Genomic DNA, 18997 nt, shown 5'->3' with positions numbered 1-18997 from the left:
GCCTTGAACACTGCCAGGGATGTCACTGGTAAACACATATTTAAAGAGAAAACTAGTTTTTTAAAAAGAAGACAGAGTGGACAAGGCCAATACCAGAACTATAACCCTGGACCGCAGGAGAGCAGCCTTCAGCTGAAAATATGCCTTCAGGGAAAATATGGCTGTTCTGCTGAATGAGACACAGAAGGGGCTGGGTTACTCAATGCCTCCTTCACTTTGGTCTTTGCTGGTAAAATCTGCATATAGTCATATGAGGCCTCTATGACCAGAGGCAAAACCTGCAGCAATCAACATTTACCTTTGGTGGAGGAATATCAGGTTAGGGGAACAGTAAAACAAATTGGACATTAAAAAGTCCAAAGGACCTGATGGGATACACCTACAAGTGCTGAGGGAGCTGTCAGTGAGAGATCACTCTCAATCATCTTTGAAGTCATGGTGACTGGGAGAAGTTCCTGAGGTTTGGAAGAAAGTAAATGTCACACCGGTCTTCAGGAAGGAGGATCAAGAGAACTACAGGCCAGTCAGCCTCAGTTCAATCCCTGATAAAGTGATGGAGGAAAAAAACTGGAAGCCATTTGCAAACATTTGAAGGACAAGAAGGTGATGGGGAGTTGACAGTGTGGATTTATGAAGGGGAAATCATGACAACCCGATAGCCTTCTGTGATAATTGAGGTTCATCTTGGAGGACAAGTGAAGAGCAGTCATTGTTTTGTATCTGGACTTTAGCAAGGTTTTTGACACTGTCAAAATAAATGAAGATAGGTGGTCAGAGCTGTGGATTCAAAACAGAACTGCCAGGATTGAAGTGTTGTGATCAGCAGCATGAAGTTGGCTGGAAGTCTGTCAGTAGTAGTATATCCCAGGGGTCAGTACCAGGGCCAGTACTATTTAACATCATTAGTTACTTTGATAATGGGACAGGATACACTTTCAGCAAGTTTGCAGATGACAGAACAGTAGAAGGAGTCATTGATACACCAGATGGTTGCACTGCCCTTCAGAAGAGGCTGGAGAAGTGGGCTGGCAGGAATTTCACAAAGTGTGACGAAGGGAAATGCAAAGTCCTGTACCACAGGAGCAATAACGCAGTACATTAGCACAGGCTGGAGGCCAACCAGCTGGAAGGCAGTGTTCTAGCGAAGGATCTTGGTGTCCCGGTGGACACCAAGTTGAACATCAGCCCAGTGTGTCTGCCCTTGCAGCAAAGAAAGTTGACAGCCTCTTGGGCTGCATTAGGAAAAGCAATGCCAGCCGGTTGAGGGAGGTGACTCTTTCTAGTCAGCAATGGTGAAACAGATCTAGAGTGCTGTGTCCAGTCCTGGGCTCCCTGGGACAAGTGAGACATGGACATACTGGATCAAGTCCAGCCAAGGGCCACAACAATGATTAAGGCCTTGGAGCATCTGAAACACCAGGAGAGGCTGAGACATATGGGATTGTTCAGTCTGAAGAAGAAAAGGCTTGGGCATGATCTTAGCAGTGTGTGTAAACATCTGATATAGGAGGGAGTAAAGAAGACAGAGCCAGGCCTTCTCAATGATATCCAGTAACAGGATAAGTGGGAAGAAGCACAAATTAAAATACAGAAAATTCCATTTAAACATTAAAAGAAATTTTTTACTGTAGCGGTAGTCAAACACTGGAATAGGTTGCTCCTAGAGTTTGTGGAGTCTCTGTTCTTGGACATATTCAAAACCCAAATGGACATGGTCCTGAACATACTGCTCTAGTTGACCCTGTTCTGAGCATGTGGCCGGAGTAAGACAATGAATGTCCAGAGGTGCCTCCCAAACTCATCAGTTCTCTGAAAACTTTAGTTGGGCTATGGTAATCCAGCTGTGTCCACGTTGGCTCCCAGGTTTAGGTTATGCTTATTTCAGACCATTTTCACATCACAAACCTTTCTCCATCAGTGAAGAAAAGAAACATTAACGTAAATTATCATGGGGTCTTCTTACTTCAGTTGCTGATCTACGAAACAGTAAAGCAGTAACCAAATAGTGTGTTGAATTCTGAACATCATTATTTAGAAAGGGTTGGCACAGCTAGCAAGAATGATTAAGGGCTTTGAAAATATTCTCATACAGGAGATGAAAACTGTTTAATTCCAGGAGTATAATGTAAAGCGATATGATAGGCATAACTCCCAGCCCTCTGTATTCCAGTGGACATATTAACACTTGACTTCCTAACACTTTTTAGAGCATATCAAAGCACTTTCAGAGATCTGTACCACTACCCCAATTTTACATAGGATGGCATGTATGAGATGAGTTGCATGTGGTGTCACCCAAAAATCAGTTGCAGAGGTGGAATTAGAAGCAGGATTGTTGCCTTCCAGAAAAGCACGGTACCCACTCAGCCATCCGTCTTTGGGATAAAAACAAGGAAAAAAAGGATGTAGCTGGAGTGGAGGATCATCTGTCTGTGACAAGATAACATTTGGTTGAAATTGAAACATGTAAAATTCAAAGTGAACTAAAAGATTTACTTGATACCTGATGTGCTTAACCTTCAAAAATAACTCCAGTTAAATATCAATGATGCAAAGAGCTCAATAGGATTCAAAATATGTGTGTGGAAAATATTTGTATCCTTGTAGTAAATGTTGCAACTATTAAGATTCTTTTAGGGAACATGCACTTCACATGTCAGCACTTATCCCGGATTGTTACAGATTTAGGCAACTTTTTTTTCCAGTGGACATGCCAGCACTTAACTGTCGTTTCAAGGCACTTCGCACAGAGAGGGAGATTATTGCCAAGGTTAGAAGAGCACGATGAGACACAAGGGGTCAGATGTAGTGTGTCAGTGCCAACCTGGCTTCCAAATGAGGTGAAAACACTAATTAAAAATCACAGCATGAGCTATATAATGTAGCACTTTTAAGTCATTCTGAACCAGGGAGAGTGATGCCTAATTGAATAATAGTTTATAAATACAGACAAGCATAAATAAAACACAGAGAACTAGCAGAGCAATACTTCTTTTATTTTTTTTATGTCTGCACATCTTTGGGTTTGTTGAAGTACTTAATGAGAGCTATATAAGTATTTATACATATATATAAGTTAAACAATGACTTCTATACATTCCTATTGCAGTTGCATAATGTAGTAAAAAAAGCAAAGGCAGTTCTTCTGGGGGTTTTGAGCTCTACTGCAATAAGAAATCAATCACACTCTAAGTGAAGTGCAAAGATGTTTGTTCCTATTGTTGTTCTTTGATGGGAAGGCACAGCCATTCCTTTGATGCCTTCAGGAGCTCTACCAGTCTGGTCTCAACACGGGCCAGAAATCTTCTGAAGATACCTGCATTTGTTTTGGGTTTGGTGAGCAGAAGCAAGATTTTAAAACATAGACACCCCATAAACCTCCCCCCTGCTTCAAACTCACCAGTCTCCTATTTCAGACAGAACTATGAGAAACAACTGTATGTGTCTTTCTGCACATCTAACGCTTCCACATATGAACATGAAATCTTTGTAGTTAAGCTTTATGCTGTATGATGTATTTGTCTCGTGGACACATACAGATCCCAGGATGACTGCACCCTTTACCAAAAAAAGCCATCTTTGCCTTAGGAAATCAGTGCTCTGTATTTTTTTCTCTTCTTGTTTCTCGTAGTGCTTTTAAGCATAAACATGGGTTTTAATAATTTCCTTTTTTACTGAATTTCAGAGAAAGAATGATCTCTATACTCTGTCTTCCAATGTGTCCTTCAAAGTTAAGAGCATGCCGTATAAAGTACAACCAACAAAGCTCCCTGAGGGAACCATAGCCGTGAGTAACTGAAAATGGGGTCTTTTTGTGAAGCACATATATTGGGTCATTTTGATCACAGCTATGAGAGTTTTTATAGATGAAAATACTGAGATCAGTCTTTCCTGTGTCTGTAGTGTAAATTCCTGAAATAATACATCAAGGAAATACCTTTATTGCTTTCTGTGGAAGTTGATGATATACGATACTAATTCCATTTTAAAATAGTCTCTTGCTTCACTAATGTGCAAAGTGCTTTATTGCAGTCAGGGTGGATTTTTCACCCAGAAGAAAACAACAAAACTGATAAAGCAAGTATCTAGTTACCTTGTTCAGGGTAAAAAAAATCTGGAGGAAATTTTTGTGCAGAATCCAAAACCTTGTTTCTGTCAGGTTTAGAGATCCTGCTCTTCTCCCAACCAGCAGTAATGGATTGTTTCTGGAAACTTCTCTCTCATCTGTATTAAACTTCTTTGATACCCTGATTTTCAGAAGGGAGTCCATGCCTCTCTAGGGTTTCCACCTCACGGCACATCAGGTGCAAGATATGAAATTACCTGGTAACCCCTACAGATGTAATAAGTAGGTAGGTAAGTAGATAAGCAGATAGATAGATAGATAGATAGATAGATAGATAGATAGATAGATAGATAGATAGATAGATAGATAGATAGATAGATACCAAAGTATCTATTTGCAGAGCAAGATTTGTATGGCCATGAATTATTACATAAAAAATTAATCTTGGAGGTGTAACTTTAATTTAGTTGTTTGCTGATGCCAAAGCATTGACTCTGGGGAGCAATTTAAAGGAACTTGCTTCTTATAGTGTTTTATACCATGATTAAAATTCACTCTGTTTTGTCCTTACTGATAAAAATAAGTAATATATGAGTGCATAATTTGATTCTAATATAAGAGTAACCTGAAATTTGAAGACTTACTGTTCTCATCTTTCTAAAGATTTATCATTTACAGTCCTTCTTGTAAAAGGTAAGCTCAGTACAAACTTTTCCAAGTTAAATTGTGGTGCAAATACTTTTTATCAGTCTGTTGAGATGTTGTAGTAGGGAGCAGAATGTTTTCTTATGTGGAAAAGCAACATAATAATGCACACTACTGCTTACTTTGAATGTATTTTAGAGGATACAAGCTATAAAGTTTTGGTTTGAACAAGGCCAGATTGAATGGTTGATTGATACTTATTCTGTGAAGACGTAAGGTGAAATCTTGGTCCTATAGGCTCAGTGACTCCAACCACTAATTATGATTTCACCAGAGAGATTTGATGCTTAATACAGTATTCATCCAGAAAGGTTCAAAGGCTCCAAGCTGACAGATATACTCAGGCTCTTTTTATTTTCTTGCAGCATGTGTTACATACCAGAAACACATGTTGTGCAGAACTCTGTTGATAGTGGTGCCTTCATGTGGACTGAAGTGCTTCACCCCAGGTGATAGCCTGCTGTTCTCAAAAAAGTGTCAGATGATCTACCAAATGATCAGATAAGCATTTTATTCTCTTACTCCAGCCAGTATAATGCTTGTTATTTGCCGCAGATGATTTACAGCAAAATGCCTGTAATGGCAACTGTAAAATGTTGAAAAATGATAGCGCTTTTATGTTGTTTCATATCTGAACATGGCAGTGGATGCTTGCCAGCTCTACAACTTGATGTGTTATATGCACAAGCTCTTTTGATGTTCCACTTGCAAGAAGAAATATTTGCTTGAAGTTGGACGGTGCTTAATATTTTTGCTCCTTCTGAAAAAGATCACTGGTTGTATTTTAAAAGTCTCCAAAGATTTATTTGGAAGTTTATAGGTTTCTTTCAGACAATGCAAGGGTGGAAGTGGAATAAAGATTTTAATATCTTAAAATTAATTGTCAAAAGTACATATCTAATAGTCATCTAGAACTTTACAGTTTATATAGTGTAGATAACATATTCTAAAACAATAGAGCATATGTCCTTCATTTAACTCATAGAGTACTGGGTTCCAATTATGCAGGCTGATATGTATATATAATTTTAGTGACAATGAATAATCCCATATACACCAGTAACGTACAGAGTCATGTAGTCATATTTGCAGCACTGAGGTCTTTATTTCCACCATCATAGAATATAGGTCTATATATTGACAGAGGGTCATAGAATTATAGAATAGTTAGGGTTGGAAAGGACCTTAAAATAATCTAGTTCCAACACCCCTGCCATAATACATAGGTATGTGAAAGGCTATGTAAATATAAGAAAATCGGAATCTTGTCTAGTAAGACCATAGAGTTAAAGTGGCATCAGACAGAAAATTAGCTTGGAACTTACTTATTGGATCTTAAACCAGAATCTATTGACATCAATAAAAGTATTACTATTAATTTTGATAGGCTTGAGATTACACCTATATATTGTACAACTGACTGGATTTCCTTGTTAACAGTTCTACCATTCAAGAGAAAACGGACACTTTTTCTTAGCGGTTTTATGATAAAAAATGCTACCCTACTTGATGAGTTTCATATACAAGGTGAAAGTACTTTTTATAATACAAAATACAGAGTTAGAATAAGCAATAGTTTGTTCCATTTTAATTTAAGAGTCTTGAGCCAGTTTTGGTGCTTAATAAAATATGCTTGATTTTCTTAAATATTTAATAGGATCTTCAGACAGGATGCCTCTAGTCTAAGATTTTGACCAGTGTCCTACAGTGAGTAAAACTGGTTTTAGACTTATAGACTGGTTTTATATATAGACTTTAGACTGGTTTTAGGCTTATAACTCCCTTTTTAGCTATTACACAGTGGTAGTACTTTCATTTTAAATGTGCTTAGATTCCTTATGAAATACAGTTGCACAAACATTTGTAAAATGTAAATAAAAATGTCAATATTACTTGTAACTCCAAGCTCAAGGGAGCTTTTACATTTTATGTTGAGCATTTTTTCAGTGCATACAAGAACATCATGCTGCAAAGGCTGGATGGGAACATGTAGGAGTACTAAAGAGTTCCTGTTTCTCAGTCTGTGTAAGCAAAAAAGATTAGAGAAAGGTCATCATGGGAAATAAAAGAGGTAGCATTAGAATAATAATCAGTTTAGCTACTGTTGCCTAAAATAGCAGATTGAATTATGGAGAAGTTATTTTTATTTTTTAAAATGTGTCTTTTAAAGAACAAGAGGGGAAAAACAGCTTTGTGAGAATCCCATTAGCAGGCACTGAATTGTGACTATAGATTGGGGGTGTTGGTTGATGAGAAACTTAACATGGGCCGGCAGTGTGCGCTCACAGCCCAGAAGGCCAACCGTATCCTGGGCTGCCTTGGTCTAGTGTGAGGTGTCCCTGCCCATGGCAGGGGGGTTGGAACTAGATGATCTTAAGGTTCTTTCCAACCCAAACCATTCTGTGATTCTGTGTTTGCTCTAGTAAAACCTAATTCCCATCTGTCCACAAGGGACTGCTGATGAACTGGCAATTTACCACATATGCTTTACTGTGTTACGCTGCCTTGCAGTGGAGTTGAAAACAATTTTGAAGTAACACCAAAATCAGGAGCACAATCAAAACTGTACAAAAATCAATGGCAAAAACCCTAACGTTTGTTTTATCTGCTTACAATGTGCTTCACTGTGGCACGTTTTAAAAAAGGAAAATAAAAGCCCCGTATAGAAATACTTCCATGAGCAACAAATTACTTTCATGGAACTACAACAATGATCCTGAAGTTAAGAATGTCAGACAGCATCTGTGCTAAGACTAGCTTGGAATTTATTTCCAATAGCAGACAAAGGCTCTGACCATAACTGTCTGGTTAGCTTCACCCTCATCTCAGAGCTTGAGCCAGATGGCATTCCTTGTCAGTCTTTTGCATACAAAAGGTGTGAGACAATCAGCAGTGTGAAAGGCCAAAAGTCAGATGGCTCCTCTCAAGTCTGTGTGCTTTTCACCAGCCTGACAGAGAAGCAACCACTGTTTTCAGTGTCCACTATAAGAAGGTCTTCTAGTCATGAGTGGAGAGGAAAGCCAACACACACTGAAAGTACAGTGCCAACATGCAACACGTGTGTAAAAATTCTGCTTCTTCACATTGGCCACCTTAAATGAAAACAGATAATTCCCCCCCAGATAATGTTCACTGGCTCAGATCCTGCAGTACTAAACCTACCACACGGAGAAGATGATAGAACTCCAAGCTCAATAATACAAACTTGTCTTAAATCAAAATCACATGTAAAACTGTTGTGGACAGCATGGGGTGGAGGAGGGACAGACTTCTGTGGAAACACTGAAATGAGGCAGGCAAAACTGAAGGGATGCTTTGTTTCTTTCTTTCCCTCCAGCTTCTGCCTCCGTGGGTGTTCAGAACTTGCAGTGTCAAACTATTCACCATGAATTGCATTAGTAGCCCTGCAAGTCTTTGTATAGAGGAGCCCAGGGGTGTTATATTCTACTGGTAATGCACACAGGCAGGAGTGAGACTGACGGCTACATATAATCCCCTGCTCAGGAAATAAATCTCAAGCATTTAGCACAACCCTTCCCTTGCTTTCAAAAACCCAAGACAAAGAAGGATTAATGAGAAAAGGGTGTGGGTACAACAGAATGGTTTTAGGATTTTAGCAGGCAAATATCTCATTAGCCATTGCCCTCCCTCCTGCAAGGGAAGAGAGATGTGGCAGCCTTGCAGCAGCATTCTGAATACAGGAGAGACCTGATTTCTGCTGTCTGTTTTACTCATTGCTGATAATCTAAGGATTATAAGCATGATGCTCTGCACTTCTGTAAGATTACAGTTTCTTGTTTATATTTCAGCATTTGTCAGGCTCCAGCTGAGCTACTTAAATTACACTCTAAGTTGACTCTACTATCTGTAAAGGCAGAATGACAGAAGGAAGTAGGGAGAGAGGATTCTGAACCCATGCAATACAAGCAAATCTGAGCACTGCTACACCACTAATAATTGATTACAGTGTGTCCTCAGGAAGACCCAAATGTCTTTATCTGGACCCATGCTGATAGCTGCTCTATAGGTATCACAAGAACAGCTAGGTTGCCTTATTGTTTTCACAGTCTGAGGGAAGAAAACAAAACATGCAAATGCAGCAAACACACAGGAAGTGGTGCATAAAAGAAGACATGGAGTGGCTACAGAGGTACTTGTAGTTGCATACACTACTATCTGCTTTATCTAAAGCCTAATGAAATCCACTGTCCCTAATGAAATAGACTGTTTCCACTGATTTCAGCAGGATGTCAAACATGCTTTGAGGTCTGGATGGACCCTACTGGGTTTTCTCTGGGAAGGAATCTGCAGACAGTTCAGATGACCTTTTCCTCTGCCTTTGCATTTTAATGCCAGATACAGTACCACTGAGACACAAGGAGAGCCATTCAAAAACATTTTGTCCTTACTAAATGAGCACTGATTTTGCTGAACCTAATGATACAGAGAGCCTCTGCAGTTCTGCAGTGGCTAAGTAACCCAGAGAGGAGGCTGGGGAAGGGAATGGTATCCCTGAAATGGCAAGAAATCTGTTAGGACCCAAGAGTAGGATTTCATGGGGTTTCTTACTAATTCTGCTGGCCTTGAAATAGTATTTTTCCCCGTAATTGGCTAGCATATTTATTCCTTGTATATGCTATCATTTTGAGGTCTTCTAGTGTCAGAACTATTTACAGCTGCACCAGAATGTAGTAGCTGAATATATTTGTTAGATCAATGATGGTATGGCACTGCAAGCACTATATCTTCTAGGTGAAGATCCATGTCAAAGTGTTGACCTCAAAAGGGCTGGGCAGTGTCTCAGATTTTTCTGTGTAACCCTCAATGTAAGCTTTGGTAGAAAGCAAATGGTGTCCCACATAGAAAGTTTGTCCCTATTTCAATTATGATCTGCGTCCCATAACATTGAGGGATATTATAAAAAATATATGTATCAGTAGACCTCATCAGCTTACAGAGTGCTGTGTCAGAGCAGGGGACAGCAGGCTGCACAGATGAAGTAAGTGGAAAGGACTATTCAAAAATGTCTTCCAGTTAAGCATGACAGTAGCTGAGACAAATCTGCTGGTGCTTGCAGAATGAAAAGTCTGGGAAAGTATGCTGATCATGAGAAAGAGTGAGAGGAATGGGCTAGATGTTGCAGAAAGGCTGAAATCTACCATCTTCAAGGAGAATAGTGAGAGGCACAGAAATTGATTTACTTTTGGGCTGGACTATGAAGTCATGTCCAGTCTTCAAACTTAGGATGCTGTTCCATGAATGAAATTGTGCTGAATTTCAGGTGCATCAACCAGTGAGCTAAGAATACAAAAACCCAACAAGCAGACAGGGAATTTGCAGTGAGTGCAGCTCAGAAATTGGGCAATAGCCAAGCAGCTTATTAAGAAGAGTAGATTTTCTAGCTGTACCTCAACCACTGAAGAGGAAGACCACTTGAGAGTTTGTGTAATCAGTTTGCTTTGCAAACCAATTTCATCTTGTCATGAAGAAAATAACTTCCATCTGGCACATACTTATCCTGTTTAAAGGAGACTAGGAGTAAATGAGAGAGGTCCAACGAGAGAGAAAACCCCAGAGAGAAATAATTTCCAAGGCTAACAATAAAGAGGAGATTTTGAGAAAATAAACTAAAACTGAACGGACGTAATTGTGGCTGAGGAGCTAAGGAAAGCTCAAACTCATTCCTTCCCACTTGGGAGCAGCAGGGAGAGAGCAAATATTCAATGAGATTAACATGGAACCTTCCAAGAGGAGTCTTAGAGCGTAGAATAAGTTTGGTACAAGGTATTGAAGGGAGAGTGAGGAGGACGTTACATATGTGGATGGTCCCAGAAACAGAAATACAGAAGGGTTATTATTACTCTTTGTTGAGATGAATGTCTAGAGAGAAGTTATCTAAGTCAATTAAAACCTTTGACAACTCTTGTTATACATACCTGCCTCTTTCTAGAGCCTTAGACAATAAGAGAGTTTCATGCCTATATCCCATTTAGATAATAGTCCATATGTTTGGCTTCTTTTAAGGAGTAGCATCATAGTATGCATTTGGCTTTATCACAAAGACAATGCATTCTGCTTGAGTTTCATTCTTGGATTGCTTAGCTGATATGCAAGTCTTGGTTAAAATGTATACTGGTGTGTCAGCAAAAATTAGAATAATATACTGGTATCTGTTGTGGTGTGAATTAAGGGTTTGGGCTGAAGTCAACCATTGTTTCAGAGTAATTCAGCATAAATCAGTCACACTGGCCCAGGCTGTACCAGCATGCAAGTAGAACTTTGTTCCTTGAAGCATCTGCAGAGAAGGGTATTTTTTGCAACTCTGTATTAAATGAAAATGATTAATATGTCTGACATCACAAGATTTATATGTATGTGCAAATCCCATTTCTAGTAATTATCATGAACAAGTGGAAAACAACTTCCAGTAAATGAAGCCAACATGGAAGAATTCCAAGCAACGTGTATTTCTAATCCTCAAAGATGCTGTTGAAGTGAATGCTTATAACCTCTGTAGTCTACTGGCAAATTTGCTTTACTTGCTTAATTTTTGTTAATTCAATGTATTCTTTTCATTTCAGATCAGAACATCTGTTGTTTGGTCCACTCCAAATGTCTCCTTTGTAATCCCTTTATGGGTTATAATACTAGCAATACTTCTTGGACTACTGGTACTAGCTATGTTGACCTTAGCCTTATGGAAGGTATGTTGCATTATTACTGTTACTGTTGCCTTACAAAAATGGAAATATACTAGAAGACACTGACAGATCAGAAAAAGAGAGGCTGGAATTTCATCATCTTTAATAGTTTGGAGCAAAAGCAAGAATACACATGTGTCTTTTTTGTTTTGGTATTTCGGACATGCTAATGTCACTGACCTTTATGCAGGGAACTTGTTTTCAAAGTCCTCCTTTATTATTAAAATCTGGTTATAAATGGGCATGAAGAGTTGGCTCTGTTTTCCAAGACCTAGGATCCTCTTTTTCAGGATGTTTAGGTTCAAAAAGAAGTGACTGTAGCTTTGTTTTCTCTGAGTACTTCAGGAACTTCCAGTTTTTGTCAGCATGTAACAACATTCCCAGCTTTGAGAATTAGTTTTTAGATTTCCTTTCATATTAGTATGCCATATCTTCTGATTTTAAAGTTTTCTAGTTCTGTGTTGGTTGTTAGACTCCATTCACAAGTTTTAAGTTACTGGAAAATGCTGTATTACAGGGAGCCAATGCAGCTTTCAGTCATCCTCTCAGTTCCCATTAAAAAAATTTCTTAAGTTTTAGGCTATAGCTCATCTGCCTTTAGCTGCCTAAAGGTATGGGGTAGGTGTCCAGCCCATGTTAAATTTCCAGATTCGCCTAGTCAGTTAATAACAGCAAAACGCTATGTCTAAAACATGGGAGGATAAAAGGAATTACCTTTTGGTGGTACTCTTCTTTGACCTGTTGTGAAGTCTACATAATTTTCAACCTTTCAATCAAAAGGGTAACTTTTAGACAGAGTTAGGTGAGAGGAATCTCATCTTTCATGATCTTTAGTCTAGCTCGCAACACTGTCCTGAGCACATTTCCCAACACATATTCCACCTCTATTATTATTACAATTTGTCAATCTAAATATCTTTTCTGAATGAGTGTCTTGCTGAGCTAAAATCAGCAGTTTTCTGATTAGTCAGTACCAGCATTCAGACCTACTTTACATCTCCTGCAAAGATACCTTTCATATTAGTTGACTTTTTAAACTCAATGCCTTGCACCTAAAGCTTTCATTTTTCATAAGGAACGATTTGAATAGAAATTAAAAAGCTTCACAGTCTATCAAGCTGCCATAGATTTTATCTGACCTTTCAGGTTAACTAAGTAAAGAATCAAACTGCATCTGAGTCTTCCTGTGGTTGTCTTACCATGATGCCTTTGTTTCTGTTGATTGTTTCCTGCAGTGTGGCTTTTTTGACAGAACTAGACCTCCTCAAGATGACATGGCTGACAGGCAACAACTGACAAATAACAAGACTACTGATGCATAGAGGAAGAGAGTGACAGTTCAAGTCAGAATCCTGCCTGAAACTAGAGACATGATGAGGATTAAATGAAGGATTCCTTCCACAAGTCTTCTATTGTACATGCAAGTGACATGGTGTCATAATCTGATCTATGCAATGTTCTGAGAACATGCCACATGATGGCCATCCTTGCCAAAGAAAGGAGCTTTATCACTGCCTTACAAACACACTCACCACTGAACAGAATGTTTATCCCATATTCCAGTCAGTCTACATTTCAGCAGATGCTTTTGAACACGTGTGTTATACTGAGATGCTTCCAGAACAAGCCCAAATCTCCCAAGGAGAGAACACTTGCATTGCTGTATTGTCTAGAAGATGGGCCAGGACAAAACTTCTGAATGCTACTGTATCATGCAGAATACCTTTGACACCTCCCTAAGAATAAGAACTTTTATGAAATTATGGCTCAGGGAGACAAGCAATATATCAGTACTGTGAAAGTACTTCTGAAAAACAAAGGTAGTCTATAAAGAACTTCATAGATGGGGCACAATTATTTATTTTTCCACCTTTTCGGGATAAATATCTGATATAATCATCAACTTAGATTTTGAGAGAACGTAAAAAAAATAGAAATCACGTACTTATCTTGCATGTAAATAGAAAAGTAAACCTATTGTACACACAGAACACATCTTTCTTGGCTAGAAAGTGTTTTGCAAAGTGGATTTATGCAACATTTTACAAGAGAAGATATGATAAACAAGTACATGCTGTATCTCTTTCAATCCAGAGCTGGCAGTATCACACACAGATAAATCCATGCACAGACTAGAGAAGGGGATGAGTTACCTTCTCCTTGTATTGCTGATGGCTGACACCTGTACAGCCGACACAGGATTCCATCGTTTGTGAAATGCTGCTTTAAATTATCACAGCCATAGTGGTGATACTGAGAAGGCTTGGGGGTTTTGGGCTAGGGTAGGGTTTTTTTGTCATCATCCTGTTACTTTGTGGAAATGACCTCTTAAAATGGCATGGTTACTGCCACTGTATCTTCTGTTTAATTTGTGTCATACACCCTAACACTGTTCACGTAAAGAAATCTTTGTCTTATACTGTTATTACTTTACAATTTAAAAGCTGGCAACATGAACTGTTGATTTCAGCGAAGTTGAGGGCTGATTCTAATGATTTCCTAAGCAAAGTCTTGCAAGGAAGGTGGAACGGATTTGTATTTATGCAGAAAAACAGGATGCCAGCCAGCCAAGCATGGACAAAAAGAAGGAAAGGTATTTTGAGATAAAGAGTATAAAAATATACATTTGGTGGGGCAGAGGAGAGGGAGAGGGGAAGAGTTTGATTGGTTTGGGGTTTTTTTGTGGGTTGAGGATTCTGAAGAAGAGAGGCTTCATTCTTTCTCTTCTATCAGCAAATGGTCCTTATCTCAGCAGGGGCTCTAAGCTCTCATCTGTGCAAATTTGTGCCTGAAAGTTTGAGTTTTCCAGTGCTGCCTGTGAGTGTGAAATTAGTTATATTGGGTAAACTTCAGGAGGGATTGTTCATTTTCTGAAACACACATCACACTTCCCTTCTCCTGAGCTCCTTTTCTTTCTAATCCATCTCATGTTCTTAATCAGCAAATGTCCTCATCACAGAATCACAGAATCACAGAATCCCAAGGGTTGGAAGGGACCTAAAAAGATCATCTAGTCCAACCCCCCTGCAAGAGCAGGGTAACCTACAGTACTTGGCTCATTTTAAGTTACTACCTTTCTTCCTAAGACTTTGGGACAGGACTAGCCATGAGACATTGTCACTTCTGTCAAACAGATTTTACAGTTTTACCATTTCTTGCAGGCAGGCTGACCTGTGAAATACAAGCAGAAGCTAGAAACCTGAGCAGGTGTGTTCCATCTTCATATCTAAGGCAAAATTGCAGGAGGACCTCTATGGAGTCTTCAGCTTATTAGATGCAGTGTGCCCATGAGATTCAATGAGAGGAGGAGGCAGCACTTGCCCCAAAAAACTGAGGCGCTTCACTCTTGTTTTCTGAGGATGGGGAGGCCTGACCACTTCCCAGTCTCCCAAAAAACCACTAAACAGACTCCATCCCCTAAACGGGTTTGAGCTGACCCCTGGTAGAGTAGAGGAATCAGCTGATAAGTATCACCATAAAGCAAGCCTGTCCCATATTTGCACACCTCTGTACCCCATACATTCCAGGCAAAATCATTCTCCCATGGAAAATACAGTGAGCTTCTAGCTTTTGTAAATATTGAACTGTTGTGTGTAGCAACCTCAGAAATAAGATCAGCTAGCTCATTACAGTCTCATCATCCACACAACTCTGATGAAATAGCACCGTAAGGAGATACCGAACACAGGACTTTTGTATGTGCAATACTTTATATTACTTATATACCTGAAGCATGTTTACACTGGCATTTGTGGTTGTTTCTTAAACTTTCGAATATACTGATTAATGATTACAATAAAGAAAAAGAACAGAAAAAAAGAAACCAAACACAGCTCTGTTTAGTATTTGTTGCAATGTGTTTTCAATCCTGCATTGCTCTGAGGATGGGACTAGGTGACCTAATAAGTTCTTTGCAGTTGTAACATCTATGGTTCACTTTTGAGCAATTACTCTCCATTTTAATGATGAGCAAAACATGTTCAGATACTAAATTTAAACCAAAAAGAACCTCAGTGACTGCTGGGCCTGGCTGGAATCCATTGGCTGCAGCTGTGTAATGTCACTGGAAACCAAATTAGAGGCACATGATCTGACAAACAGTTACTTTGAGCAATACTTTGTTTTATATTTCTACATCCTTGTAGATTAAACTTCCCCCATGGAAATGTCTGGAGCCGTGTGCTGTCAAGGACTGTAGTCTTGGGTCCCAGCATTTGTGAATAGCTTTGGCTGCAAATTGCAAACAGCTTTGCAAGGAAGATTTCTGGGTTTCAGTGCTTGCCAAGAGTGTTTATCCCCTGGGGAGATTGCATCCTGGATGTGGACACTAGCAGGCAGTTGACATAATCTTTCCCCCTAGTATATTAGTAATGTGCTGCATGATAACCTCTGCCACATCCCTACATGACTGAACTTTTGTTTCAGTGATGTCAGCCTTGTAATGAGTTACTAAATACAGCTTTCTGTGAAAGTAATTCAGCCTTATGCTTCAGATACATGTGGTGAGCAGCTAATTGCTGAGAATACAGGAGTGGTCCAGCGAGAAGAAAAACCAGGAGGTTACTTTATAAATTAAAGCCTTTTAAAACTGTTTATTGCTATGACCACCACAGCGGTCTGGTAAACAGAGAGACATTCATCTTTTACTTCGCATGCTTCTTGCCGAGTTTGAACAAGGCTGTCCAATTTTTTCATCCCTGCAGCAGATTTCTGAAGAGTATCAAGTGTCAAGTGACATTTTCTGTTTTATGGAAAATTCAGAATTTACATAACAGAGACCAGTACATTTGAATATGTTGTCACGTATGGATTTAATCTTTAAAGGCATTTAGGAAATACAATTTTCATTTAACCACCAGGTTATTAACAAGAATTTTTTCTTGTCACCATCCTGCATTTAAAATTTTTTCTGCCTTATCCAGCTTTTTTGCTGTCACAGCTTTTACAGGTTTCCCACATTAGACATCTCTTGACAATGGCACTGATTTTCTCTACCCTTTACCTGTGATTTCATTCATCCATTACCAAGAAGGATCTTCTGATAGCCATGACATAAATTAACTAAAAAGTCTTTTGGGAATAGACAAAGCACCCAGAGACATTCAGGGGAAGGAAAATCACAACTGGCCATGACCTACAGTGTTCCTCTACATTGTAGCAAACTTTAATGAAATACCATCTGACACACTGCCTTTAGGAATTGTTCATGAGTGAGTGTTTTATTTATGATTGTTGGCAAAGATCCATATTAAAATGTAGTGTAACGATAGTGCCTCTTGACAATAAAAAGTCTTGAATTTAGCTTATGCAGGCGGCATGATGTGACACAGCAGGAATGCTTTTAATATTGAAGCACTGTTCTTGTTTTGCCTGTATGTTGTATTTAAGGGGCACTTAACCATTCAAGATGCTACCCTACTGTACACGGTGATTTTTCAGAAAGGAAGAATGGAAGTAATTGTTCAACTCGCTTTTCAGATGTTTTCGTCATGTTGCTCTACTTAACTGATGCACCACATTTCATTGGGTTGTGTACTGTTCTTTGTTTCAGTAACAGATTGCAAAGGAAACTTCAGCAACTCTTTCCAAAACTGGACTGTGGCAGCTCAGGATAACGGCAGCAGAGCAGAATTGAGGATGCTATGTGAATTGGTCAGTGCATTGCATGGGCTAGCTTACTTGTCGGCAGTTTACCCAAATTCACATTCAGAGCCATATTAACAAAACATCAACCTTAAATTTCGCAATTCTCCTGTCAAGGAGGAGCAGGGTGTGCCCTCATCCCTCATCGCTGTAAAGACCAAACACCAAGCAAACCTTACAGCAAACCCGGGGAGAGCACATTTTATACCCACAGAAGACAAATAGAAGGCAACCAAATCAAGGGTATGGCAAAAACACAAACAACATCTGTCTTCCGTTGCTCTCCTGGTCATGAAGTTTAACATTTTCCCAGCAAAAGCAAAAAGACCCAGGCTTAAATCTGGACTTTTCCCCTTTTAGGCACAAAAGAGACATCAGGAAGTATCTCAGGTGTCTGCTGAGACTTCCAAGCATGTCAAAGCTCTGTTATAACAAACACTCGCCATGCAACTAACATGAAAACCTAAAGATTTAATTTTTAAAGATCCAACAGTTTGTCGTCCCCTGCTATATGCTCTGTGTATGAGAACAGGCCGAGCACGGGTAAATTAAACTAGGCAGGAGGGTGAGATAATTTGACTCAGTACACCAGGAAGAAACTTCCCTTTAGAGAAGGACAAATTTTCTCGGTGCCTAAAACTGGGAAAGATTTCTTTTTCTACAGGAGAACATGACACCACAGAAGCCTTGTCCTTCAAGCATAATGGGTACAAGCACAAACACAAGGTGGCTGGGCACAAGGGACTTAAGCACTTAAGGAGGCTGTAGGATGCTACGTTACCAATAAATGACTTACAGGGAAGGGCTAGGAAGCTGTAGAGGAGAAATAAACCTTTAAACACATAGAGTAGATCAGGAACAAGAAGGTTGACTGGTAAGATGGATGGATTGGAAGTAAGGCTCAGCTACAGGAGATACAAAGTTGTGACCCCAGAAGATTATGAGACTAATGATCTACTGCAGCGATTTTTTTTTCCACAGTGACCAACTGATTCATTGCTCATGCAACATTTGAGGAAGACCATTTCCCTAGTAATTAGATAACGAAAGGAAAAAATTCCTCTGCAGCTGTGACAGGACTATTGAGTTATCTGTGAATCCCTCTCATTCTTAAATGAAGGGCTGAATTCACTGCATTGACTTTCAGAGAAGGAAGGAGGTGGCAAAGACATGAGACTTGAATTTGTTCCAGTGTCTGCTACAAGCTTCTGGCTTCACTGCTGTTTTAAAGTGACTGTTCAGTATTTGCTGAGGCTGTATGACATCTTTCACTGTGCTATACAAAGGTAACAGAAAGACATTTTTATCAAGCTAGTAAAAACTAAGCATTTAGTGGAAACTTTCTGCCTATGCCTGGCTTACTCAGGAGACCTGAGGAGTAAACTGGCATTTAAATGGTATTTTTTATTTGATTTTTTTTCATTTATTTGTTTATCAAGTGTTGTTACACATATTTAGAAGCTCCTCTACATACGGAGATAGCTTCAGTCCTTATATACAGTTTTAAGTAGTTCAACTGAAGTAATTCTTTGCTAAGAGATGAAGGAGCCACAACTAAATCAGCAATGGAATTGAAAAGTTAACTGATGTAGTGAAGATGACAGTTATCCTATTTAAGATAGGCTGTAATTAATTTTTTGTGTGATATTTTTAAATTTTACTATTTCTTTAATTCTACATTTGATTTATTTTGGTACTAAGGAAGCACTTAGACATTACTAACATTGATATTTGTGTTTGACAAGACACTTGCTAACAGATAGACCAGGCAGGAATACAGAGCAAGGGGGAAGGACCATGTTTTCCCTTTGGTTGGGCAGCTCCAAACACTGCTGTGAACCTTCCATGCTCTGCAACGAGCAGTTACTCTCACAAAAGGGAA

The 18997-nt window shown here is 39.2% G+C and overlaps 1 protein-coding gene across 1 annotated transcript in view; it reads left to right on the top strand.

Annotated features, from left to right (window-relative positions):
* Positions 1-18515, top strand: part of ITGA8 (integrin subunit alpha 8) — a 116392-nt gene extending 97877 nt beyond the window's left edge. Inside the window, exons 28-32 of the mRNA XM_065666475.1 lie at positions 3686-3787; positions 11353-11475; positions 12708-14065; positions 17024-17124; positions 18097-18515. Of these exons, the coding sequence (XP_065522547.1) occupies positions 3686-3787; positions 11353-11475; positions 12708-12794 (312 nt within the window). The 3' untranslated portion in view covers positions 12795-14065; positions 17024-17124; positions 18097-18515. The remainder of the gene's footprint in view (positions 1-3685; positions 3788-11352; positions 11476-12707; positions 14066-17023; positions 17125-18096) is intronic.
* Positions 18516-18997: the final 482 nt, after the last annotated feature.

Source organism: Lathamus discolor, chromosome 2 (assembly GCF_037157495.1).
Source record: "Lathamus discolor isolate bLatDis1 chromosome 2, bLatDis1.hap1, whole genome shotgun sequence".
Classification (NCBI taxonomy): domain Eukaryota; kingdom Metazoa; phylum Chordata; class Aves; order Psittaciformes; family Psittacidae; genus Lathamus; species Lathamus discolor.
This window is presented reverse-complemented; position numbering and strand designations above follow the sequence as displayed.